This window comes from Notolepis coatsorum (assembly GCF_963971535.1).
Source record: "Notolepis coatsorum genome assembly, chromosome: 5".
In the NCBI taxonomy this organism is placed as follows: Eukaryota; Metazoa; Chordata; class Actinopteri; order Aulopiformes; family Paralepididae; genus Notolepis; species Notolepis coatsorum.
The window spans coordinates 156,885,377-156,896,770 of record NC_140169.1 but is presented as its reverse complement, the minus strand read 5'-3'; the positions used below and the strand labels follow the sequence as shown (position 1 = coordinate 156,896,770).

At 49.5% G+C, this 11,394-nt stretch overlaps 1 protein-coding gene across 1 annotated transcript in view; it reads right to left on the bottom strand.

Annotated features, from left to right (window-relative positions):
- Positions 1–11,394, bottom strand: part of gpr155a (G protein-coupled receptor 155a) — a 130,856-nt gene that overhangs the window by 119,034 nt on the left and 428 nt on the right. Inside the window, exon 2 of the mRNA XM_084314870.1 lies at positions 9,773–10,432. Within this exon, the coding sequence (XP_084170996.1) occupies positions 9,773–10,340 (568 nt within the window). The 5' untranslated portion in view covers positions 10,341–10,432. The remainder of the gene's footprint in view (positions 1–9,772; positions 10,433–11,394) is intronic.

The window sequence follows — 11,394 nt, the reverse complement described above, 5'->3', positions numbered from 1 at the left end:
AGAGAGAGAGAGAGAGAGAGAGAGAGAGAGAGAGAGAGAGAGAGAGAGAAAGAGAGGGAGATAGAGAGAGGGGGGGGGGGGAGAGAAAGAGAGAGAGAGAAGAGGAGGGAGGGGAGGGAGGGAGAGAGAGTTTATTGTTTATTATTTAATGCCCCCCCCCCCCCACACCCAACGTTTTTTTTAATACCTGTGCAAATGTAAGCTTTTTTAATAGCTTTTAAGGCCTTAAATTGAGAATTATGAATTTAAGACTTTTTAATACTTTTTAATAACCCCACAGATAACCTGGAGAGAGAGAGAGAGAAAGAAGAGTCCGGGAAAAACGCTTCGGGCTACGTGTCCAGAGACCAGAGATCTGTTCACATATTTACCCCTGAGACGTGCTGATGACACACTCCTTCAAGGTAACGAAAGACCAGAAGATCTGGTTGGGCTGGCTATATATTGTCATCAGGTCCTGTCAGGTTCTGTTATTATGGGTTGTCAGCTCATGCTGTTGTGTTTACTACTGTTTTGTATGTATTTGTAAGGTGTAATAAATCTTACAAATAGAATAATAAAACTGTTGATGACCACGCATTCTCTTCCATGTCTCCTACTAGGGATGTCCCAATACCACTTCAGACCAAGTACAGTTTGGGTACTTACCGATACAGAGTAATTATATGAGTAATTAATTAATAATTAGAGTTATTAGAGCCGCTGGTTCTCCTGTGCACATGTCCAACGGTTCTCCGACTAGGCCTTCTCGGGTGCTGGCGACGTATTTAGGCCACACACCCTGGCTAAGGTTCACTAGCTAAACACGACGAACCGCTGGGTAATGCTACACACGAACGAACGGGTTGCACGATATACAATAAATGAACAACTATTGACTTCATATTAAACTAGGTCGAACTTGACGTTACTGCATTAAACTCTGACACTTTACTATTCTATTCGCACATGTTCTCAACGCACGGTTGCTCACTTCACTACCCGCTGACTCGGGATGAACTTGATGAACGAACATGAACTACGTTGGCTTGTTTAGATGAACTGCTGCTGTGCGCACCTTGCGCCGTATATATACTTAAGTGGTTACCTAGTCCCAAACCTCAGTTCTTGTCTGGGATCAATACGCTATCTCCGGGCATGTTCCGACATGCCTGAGCTTGTCTTTGAACCTGACGTTGGGGGCTTGCGAGCTGGCGCCTAGGGCGCTATCCAATAAGGAGAGCGAATATTACTATGGTTCGAACGCAGGTATACGGATATTCCGTGTATATATAAATAATATACAATGTATATAAAACAATAAAGGTAGATTCTCAGTTTTAATCTGGCCCTTCACAACAGCCGCCTCCTAATTAGTCCGCACCTAATTAGTTAAGGGAGACAGATTAATAGTCCAGTCAACTGCTCAATGTCTGGTGTGGTAGTGAAAGGTTAACCGTCTGTAGTGTGGTAGTGAAAGGGTTAACCTTCTGTAGTGTGGTAGTGTAACCTTCAGTAGGGCAATCTACAAAGTCAGTGGGTCATGATCGTCATCAGGGGAGTCAGGGAGCTTCGGCAACTCTATCAGCCTCGCCACGGGTCGGGTGTAGGTCCGCCCTTGGACAATAACTTCTGCCGCTCTGACCTTCCCGTCGGCACCAGTGATCACTTTGCTTACGCGGCCGGCCGGCCACATAGCTCGGGGTAGTGACTGGTCTATGATCATAACGACTGTGTCCACTTGTAAGTTGTCTCTGTCCTTTACCCACTTCTGACGGGTTTGGAGAGACGTTAGGTAGTGGAGGAGGAAACTGTTCCAAAACTGGTCAGCCAATATTTGACTGTACCTACACATTCCTCGGCCGTTCGCTTCTTCAGGTCTGTACACCGTCTGTGGGAGAGCAGGGTCCAGCCGCCCAATCAAGAGAGTGTTGGGGGTGACTGGGTCGACGTCTGCTACATCACTTAAGACGTAACCGAGGGGCTTTGAGTTCAATACTCCCTCGATCTCCGTGAGGACTGTCGTGAGGACTTCTTCCGCCACGGTCTGGGCCCCAAGCACGCCGTACAGAGCTGTGTTTATGGAACGTACTTCTCTTTCCCAAGTTCCCCCGAAGTGAGGGGCGTTCGGGGGGTTAAACTGAAATTCGATCTGATAGGGAGCGAGGTGGGTCTTAAGTTCTGGGCCCATGGCCTGGAAGCTCTCTCTCAGCTCTCTTTCTCCGCCTTTGAAGTTTGTCCCTTGATCAGACAACAACGTAGACGGTTTTCCTCTTCTTGCTGTGAATCTCCGGAAGGACTTGAGGAATGAATCCGTACTCATGGTCTGAAGGAGTTCTATGTGTACTGCTCGGGTGGTCATGCACTTGTATACAATGCCCCACCTCTTCTCTGTTCCTCTTCCTTTCTTCACGTAGAGCGGGCCGAAGCAGTCCACGCCCGTGGAGTGAAAGGGCTTCTCGCCGAGTCGGAGGCGGCAGGGAGGAAGGTCGGCCATCATGGGTATACTGGGCTGTGCTCGCCACTTGCGACAGTCTAGACAGGTCCGCTGGAAGCGTCGTACTGCTTCTCTTCCTTGCAGTATCCAGTAACGACGTCGGATCTCAGCGAAGACTCTCTCTGCCCCAGCGTGGTGCACATCCTCGTCGTATTTCTTTATGATGAGCTCCGTGACCTTGTGTCGGCTGTTGAGGACGATAGGATACTTGACGTCATCCGTTAAGTCCGGGGCCCGTCTCAGACTCTGCGTAGTTCGATGCGTCAATGTCTGTAGTGGGGGGAACCTCAGGGTGGTGCCACAGGAATGTTTTTAGCTGCGCACTCTCAAAGGTTAGGCAGTCGTCTATGTTAGGGTCAGTGGGGACTGGGATGTGCGTCAGCCCACAGAACATAGATTTCTTGATCTCTGCCACCTCTCGACTAGCCTCCCGTGGGGTGGGGGTAGGCCACTCCTCCTCCGGGAGCTTGAGGAACTCAGGACCGTCACTGTAGATATTGTGACGTGTGAGGTCATCTAGGGACATCCCCCGTGTGATGACATCGGCTGGGTTCTGTTTGGTGTCAACGTACCACCAGCACGCTGATCCTACCAGGTCTTGAATCTCTGACTCTGACTCCTACGAAGACCTTGTATCTACAAGAATCGGACTGGATCCATGTGAGTACGGTCATGGAGTCTGACCACAAGATTGTTCTTTGCACCGGGATGGTGAGTTCACGTTGGATTAACGTGGTGAGTTGCGCGCCTACCAGAGCTGCGCAGAGCTCTAGACGCGGGATCGATTGTTGCTTGCGGGGGGCTATCCTTGAGCGAGCCAGGATGAAGGCTGTGTGTATTTCTCCTCCCTCCTCTCGGGCCCGCAAGTAAGCCACCGAACCGTAGGCTACTTCCGAGGCATCACTGAAGACGTGCAGGTCCATCTGGCACGTCTCCAGCCGCACTGTGGGTGGGAAGTAGCTCCGGCGTATGTTCACATTTTGGAGCGAGCTGAGTTCTCTCTCCCACTCTCTCCAGGTGGAAGCTAGGTGGTCGGGTATGGGGTCATCCCAGCCCTGTTCCTTGTCCCACAGCTCTCGTACAATCATTTTCGCCCGAGTGGTGTAAGGTAGGATACACCCCAGCGGGTCGTATTGACTTGCGAGTGTTCTGTATACGCTCCGTCTGGTGGTCGGTAGAGGGGTCGACCTTCCCTGCTCCGGGGTCAGGGGTGTGTGCTTGTAATGGAGCGAGTCTGTTTTGAAGCGCCAGACTAGGCCCAATGTCATTTCCTGTGCTTCACCTGGGGTGGTCGCCATCCAGGTCTCGCTGCTTGCTGCCTTTGTCTCTGGTGAGAGGCTGCGAAGTACTTGAGGGTCACTGCTGGCCCACTGCCGGAGATCAAAGCCGCCTTTGATCAGTGAGGCGCGGAGCTTGAGCAGGAGGGCTTCGGCTTCTTCTGGCGTCGAGACGCTTTGCAGACAGTTGTCCACGTAGAAACTCCTCTCTACACTTTGTCTGACCTCCTCGTCAGCTTCAGGATCTTCTGTCACATGTTTTTGTAGTGCGAACGTAGCACAGCATGGGCTGCATGTGGTGCCGAAGGGGAGGACCTCCCATTGGTAGATGGATGGTTGCTCATCGTTGATCCTCTCTCTCCATAGGAACCGCAGCAGGGGCTTGTCCTCCTCCACTAGTCGCACCTGCAGGAACATCCCTTTGATGTCGCCGCTGATGGCCACCTTGTCTTGGCGGAAACCTAGTAGTACGCCGAGGAGAGAGGGGCCGAGTGTCGGGCCGGGCAAGAGTTCTTTATTCAGGTTCTGTAGTCCGATCTGGTAGCTGCAGTTGAATACAATGCGATCCTTGCCGTTGTGGTGGACCTTGTGGTGGGGCACGTACCAGGATTCAGTCGTCTGGTCGGCCTCTTGATTGTCAATTTTCTTTATGTGTCCCGCTGTGATCAGTTTGTCGATCTCAGCGCGGTACACAGTGGCTTGAGTGGGGTCCTTGGCTAGACGCCGCTCGGTGTTCAGTAGATATCGCTCTGTCGCTTCTTTTGAGACGTGGAGGGTGGGCATCCCCTATCGCCTCAAGAGTGGAGTTGCGTATCTCATCACTCCGTCGACCTCAACTCTCTTTGTCTTCTGCTCGAGGAGGGCTATGGCATAAGTGTCTTCCTTTGAGCGAACGAGTTTATTTTCATTCTTAAAGGGCATCGCGTCTAATGTCCATAGCCTCTCGACGTGCTGCAAGAGGGTGGTGTCGTCTTCGTTTATCCTTGTGTAGAGGCAGCGAGTGGCTGTCGGTCGGTTGGAAGACCCGGAGAGGGGGCCTTGTAGTGTCCAACCCAGGCGGGTCTTGACCGCTGCTGGACAGCCTCTGGGCCCGATGTGGACCTGGTCCGTTGGGACAATGAGGTGTGCGTGGTCGGATCCTATGAGCAGGGTCGGGGTGGCGTCGTCGATGAGCGGTATAGGTAGTTGACGTAGGTGCACGTATTTCTCCGTCAGCTGTGTGATGGGGTAGGTGTACCGTGACAGGCCTATGTCGTGGCTGGTGAAGGCGTTAGTGATGCTATACCGCTTCTCGGGCTGCTCGACCGCTGCTATCGTGAAGGAGACATTTTCACCCTTTATGGTCTTTAGGTCTCTTCTAATGGTACGGATTGTCATTGTTTCGGTACCCCGCAGACCCAGCTGGGCTGCGGCGGATGCGAGGAGGAGAGTCTTTTCTGACCCATCATCTAGGACGGCGTAAGTGTCCATGACCTTGTCCTCGTAGCTTAGGAGCACTCGGACCACCTTCAAGAGCACTCGGGAGCTCCCGCTCTTCGCAGGGTCTATGTACATGACGTTCACTCTCGAGCTGCTTTGGGGTACGGGTCTCCTCTTGTTGCTGTCGTGCAGGACCTCCAAGTGGGTGCCGTCGCACTTGCTGCATCTTTTCTTTAGGCGGCACTCAGCTGCCATATGGCTGCGCGCGCAGCGGAAGCAGCGGCGGTTGGCTTTGATCCACTGACTCACCTCGTCAGCGGTCAGCTTCTTGAAGGTGTCACATTGAGACAGCCAATGTTCATTTTCACAGTACTGGCATGCAATCTTCCACTTTCCCTTCACGTGGGGGGTGCTGTGGTTCTTGTGCTGCGGCACTGACTCGGCCTGGTGCATAACTGTCACTGACCGGCGGTTATCATTGAACCTCCGCGGTCCATCTCTTGGGCTAGAGCCACTCCACACGAATGTGTCCAGTCGTAGACTGCTAACTTCCCTTGCGAGGAAAGCAGCCAGGTCTAGGAGGGATGGTTCTGGGCCGTTGGGGTCACGGTGGTCTTTCTGCCGCCGAAACCGCTCTTGACGGGCTGGAGGGAGCTTCTCCAGTATCCGCTCCACGTTAGAATTTGCATACAGTTCATATCTCCCCTTCTCCTTTTGGGATCCCAGCATCCCCACGAGGGATTGTACCTTGATAGAGAGGTCATCCAGTGCTCTATTGTCTTTGGCTGGGGGGAGGCGGTCGATATCTCGTATTTCTTGGATCACGTAATCCCATATGCGTCCATAGTACTTGGTGGGTACCAGAGGCCGGGTCCCCAGGTGCTGTTCCTCGGTGCTGACTGTACGTCAAACTCACCCTTGAGTTGGGTCGGGGGTTTGTAGTGCAGTGACTCGGGGCTGAGGTCGGGGCTGTACTGGGCCTCCTGGTCCAAAGTATGTTCGTGCTGGTGGGCTTGATATCCCTCCTCTTCCTCCTCTAGGTCTTGGAGTCTTCTAGTTAGTCTCTCGGCGACGTAGGTCGGTTCTTCCCGTTGGCTGGGTCTCGTATGGACCGGTCGGGGTAGGGGCTCGGAGACATAGGCAGGTTCTTCCTGTTGGCCGGGTCCCGGGTAGCTTTGTCGGGTAGGGGAAGGTGCCCTAGACCCTTGTCGTGATGATCTCCGGGAGCTCCGTGCGGAGAGAGGGGGTGTCGCCCTGGCAATCAATTGTTCTATCATCTGCGCCTGCAGCCGGTTGCGCTCTGCTTCGTGCTGTGCATTGGCGTGTTCTCGCTGGATGTTCTCTTCCGTCTGAAGGCGCCTCTCCTCCAGTCTGATGCGGTCGTACTCACTCCGTTGTTGCGCCTGGAGGCGCTCTCGTTCCGCTGCAGAGTGTTCGCGCTCGCTTAGTTGTTGCGCCTGGAGGCGCTCTCGTTCCGCTGCAGAGTGTTCGCGCTCGCTTAGTTGTTGCGCCTGGAGGCGCTCTCGTTGTTTGCGCTCGCTCAGTTGTTGAGCCTGGAGGCGCTCTCGTTCCACAGCAGAGTGTTCGTGCTCACTTAGTTGTTGCGCCTGGAGGCGCTCTCGTTCCGTAGCAGAGCGTTCGCGCTCACTAAGGGCTTGTGCTTGGAGTTGCGCGTGGAGGCGCTCTCGTTCCATGGCAGAGTGTTCGCGCTCACTAAGCGTCTTTGCTTGAAGCCGGTCGCGCTCACCCTGGAGTCGGTCTCTTTCGGTTGAAGCTGTCAGTGTGGCGATCAAGGCTTGCGCCAGTCTCTGGTCCGCCTCGCTGGGGGATGACACTGACGGAGGTGATCGGGTGCTGACAGGGCTTGGTGGAGATCTGTTCTCCTGGCGCGCTCCGAGGTCTATCTCCTGAGCGCGGTACTCTTCTCTTGGTTGTGCGTCGGGTTCTATCCCTGGAGCACTTTCTTTATCCTGGAGCGCTCCGGGGTCTATCCCAGTGACGCTGTCTGGAGGTATAGTCACGTCATGTCCCACTTGGTCCCCCCTGTGAGCTAAGTCAGTTTCGTTTGAACCCACTGGGGTCTCTACTGGCAGGGCCGCCAAGTCGATAGGATTGGGCATGCTTAAACTATCCGTTTTATCCGTATTTAACGTCTGTTTAGATAAGCTAGGGGGTAAAACGAAAGCGAAGTCCTCCAGATATGGAGGTAGCTGACGTTTGCGCTGCGGGCGTTCTAGCTTAGGGGAGCCGCTTGGAGAGTGTTCACCGCTGGCCATGTCAATATTAATATTATATTAAATATTACTGATACCCTCCGGCTCGAAGGACCAATTGTAACTGAGGGGTTACAAAACCCTGACTGTATTAAAGATTGTGATAGATTAAACCACTGCTAGGTATGTACTTTAATTACTGGCCAGACAGTACATCAAATATAGATGGTGAACACTCATAAGAACACGGCATTGACAAAGAAATAGTATTTGAGGGTATTTTATTATTATGCAACATTAGGTTACAGAATGAGAATTAGGGTCGCGCTTGTATGGCGAAGAATATGCATAAAGTCAGTCAGTAGCATGAGTCACTGGGAATAGCAGGATTCCTACGATGGGTCTAGGTTGACGCCACCTGGCGTATAATAGCAATTATAGAAGGCAACGCTGGTACCGCCTGGAGACACTGGGTTCCCTCCGGGGTTGTAAGGCCTAGAGGGTAGAGGAATGTTCGGATACTCAGTCTGATTCAATGAAGAATAAAGGGACTCCACGTACAGAAGTCAGTCCTTGTAAATCCAACGATCAGCAGCAAAAGCAATAACTGTAATCCAAATGCTCGATAGCAATGATGACAGCTAGCCAGCCTCTGTCCATGAGGCCAGCCCGAGTGTAATCCTCACGAGGTTGAATCCCAAACGATAGTGGAAATCAACGAGGCTCTTCTCCGGGTAACACGTTCCAAATCAATATAATCCAACCAGTAATGGTTCTGCAATCGCCGCCGCTGGTTCTCCTGTGCACATGTCCAACGGTTCTCCGACTAGGCCTCCTCGGGTGCTGGCGACGTATTTAGGCCACACACCCTGGCTAAGGTTCACTAGCTAAACACGACGAACCGCTGGGTAATGCTACACACGAACGAACTGGGTTGCACGATATACAATAAATGAACGACTTCACATTAAACTAGGTTGAACTTGACGTTACTGCATTAAACTCTGACACTTTTCTATTCTATTCGCACATGTTCTCAACGCACGGTTGCTCACTTCACTACCCGCTGACTCGGGATGAACTTGATGAACGAACATGAACTACGTTGGCTTGTTTAGATGAACTGCTGCTGTGCGCACCTTGCGCCGTATATATACTTAAGTGGTTATCTAGTCCCAAACCTCAGTTCTTGTCTGGGATCAATACGCTGTCTCCGGGCATGTTCCGACATGCCTGAGCTTGTCTTTGAACCTGCCGTTGGGGGCTTGCGAGCTGGCGCCTAGGGCGCTATCCAATAAGGAGAGAAATCTTGCCAAGCCAAATTAGCTTACTGCACTGATTATTTTAGTTGTTTCAAGGACACATTTGCTTAAAACTAGTTTTTATTTCTTCATTTTGTCAGACCATTTTGCAGTGTGGAGTTCTCTCTCTTGGATAAACGGGACACCAGGAAATGTAATTCAAGATTCAATAGTTTTATTCATCACATACATACCAGGGCATACAGTGAAATGCGGTTGGCCATGCCTGCTTCGATTGTACTTTAACCCTTTCACTGCCACACGACAGCCGGTTAACCTTTTCACTGTGACAATACAGAAGGTTAGCCCTTTACTATCACACAACCGACGGCGATGCTCCATCATTAACATCATTAGCTGAGCTAATGATGCTAATGATGGAGCATCGCCGTCGGTTGTGTGATAGTAAAGGGCTAACCTTCTGTCGTGTGGCAGTGAAAGGGTTAACAATAGTAATAATAATAAAAAGATAACTAGAATAGAGAGAGAGAGAGCGAGAGAGAGATGTTGTGTTGTTTACTGCAGATCAGGAGGGACTGGGAGACCCATGTTACAAACACTCTATATCAGTGATCGTGATGGCTGTCAGAATGTAGACATATTATTTTAACAAGTAGCCCACTTATTTTAACAAACAGAATACCACTTGTAAGTACCACCTTTAAGTAAAAATTATATAAATAATATTAAATAATATAAATATAATAAAATCTTTAACGTTCAATGTTGTGTTTTCCTGAACAAACTGAGTAGTAGTATCGGCGTACTTTTACGAGTACAAGTACCAATATCGGGAAATCCCTAATGGAGACACACAGTATGAACAACAAACACATTTTGAAACAGCATGGCTCATAGCTGTTGTTTTATAGTAATCCAACAATGGGTTGAGAGAGGCAGTTGATTGATTGAACATTTTATTAACAGATTGCAGAATGGGTACAATACAGTACGGCTCAATACACACAATTGTTAAGGGAATGCAGACCAGAGAAAGACTTTCGTCTTGTTTACATCAGGGTCCCCCATTTTCAATTCATCATATATGACATGACATACATGTAGACAGTACTGTTACATCTAGACATTTATGACATACCAGATCTACAAATATACAGTACTGTTTGTGATACAAAAATAGTCTAAAAAGAGAGTATATACATTTGAGGGGGAAGAAGAAACTGTACATTGGAGGAGGTTGGGTATAGTAGTACTCACCGATAGGGTATCCCAAAGCAAAATCATTGCTCTGGGTGGCAAATATGGCGAAGAGACCCGCTTTGCAAAAGCGACTTTCGGGACTGGCGACCAGCAGCGTGAGGACGCTGACGAGGAAGAACACCGACACCTTGGCGACCAGGACGCTCCACAGGAACGGCCAGACCACGTTGTCGAAGTCCAACAGCACCATGTTCTTGAACAAGAGGGCCGGGAGGGCGAACTTTGACACGAAGTTCCCCAGCCCTTTGGACTGCGTGGCCGTGATGATGTGCGCTCTCCCCGCCACATAGCCACACAGGATGATCCCAAAACACTCCAGGAGGGCAGGGAGGAGCTTGTCGATGGACATGGCAGCGGACGGGTTGTTGGTGGAGGTGGCACCTTCAGAGGAGGACACGTTGGTGGTCATACTGGCGGCAGCAGGTGTCTCCATGGCGATGGTGGTGGACTGGTGGTGATCTGCTTTTAAATGTCAGCTGCTCTCATGCCTCCTGGCTTGTGATCCCGGTCACGCTGTGTCGTTGCCTTGTTTAGATTAGATTAGATTAGATTAGATTAGATTAGATTAGATTAGATTAGATTAGATTAGATTAGATTAGATTGAATTGAATTTTGAATTGAATTGAATTTTTTGAATTGAATTGAAATCTTTATTTCGAACATGCAATGAATACAAACAAACAATAACAAAAGCAAAACACAACTCAATCTACATGTTGTGTTTTGCTTTTGTTATTGTTTAGATTAGATTCAAATGTATTGTCATCATACAGCACAAGTACAGTACTGTATTATTTGCATATCTTGTTGTATGTCACAAATGTAACAGTACTATATACCTGTATGTTGTGTACTACGTCATAAATGTCATTATTAATTGAAAATGGGGGACCCTGATGTAAACAAGACGAACGTCTTTCTCTGGTCTGCATCCCCTTAACAATTGTGTGTATTGAGCCGTACTGTATTATTGTACCCATTCTGCAATCTGTTAATAAAGTTTTCAATCAATCAATCAATCAAACAGTACAACGAAAAGAAGTTTGGCATCCAACAACAAGAGTGCAAATGTAACAGTATAAAAAGTGCAATGCAATATACAATGTAGCCTATACAGGTGATTAAACTGGTATCAAATATACAAGTTAGTACTACTGAGTGTAGTGCTAATCAGATGCATACGATACACAGAGTGTAGTATTATATATAAATAGAGACAGCTGACTACTGGTATATGTTCGCCACTGTCAAATTAGAGGGACATTATTACATTACATTACATTACCATCACAAAGAGCCAGAAACAGTGGTATCTACGTAGTTTGTATAGCTGTTCTGGATGCCCACCCACCACGCTGTGCCCATCTGTCATCACACACCGTAAATATAATATAATATCATGTAATGTAATATATATATGGCAGTAAAACACCGCTCGTCCAAGGATGGCAACGTTATCAGTCTCACGAAGCTTTAATGAAAGAGTG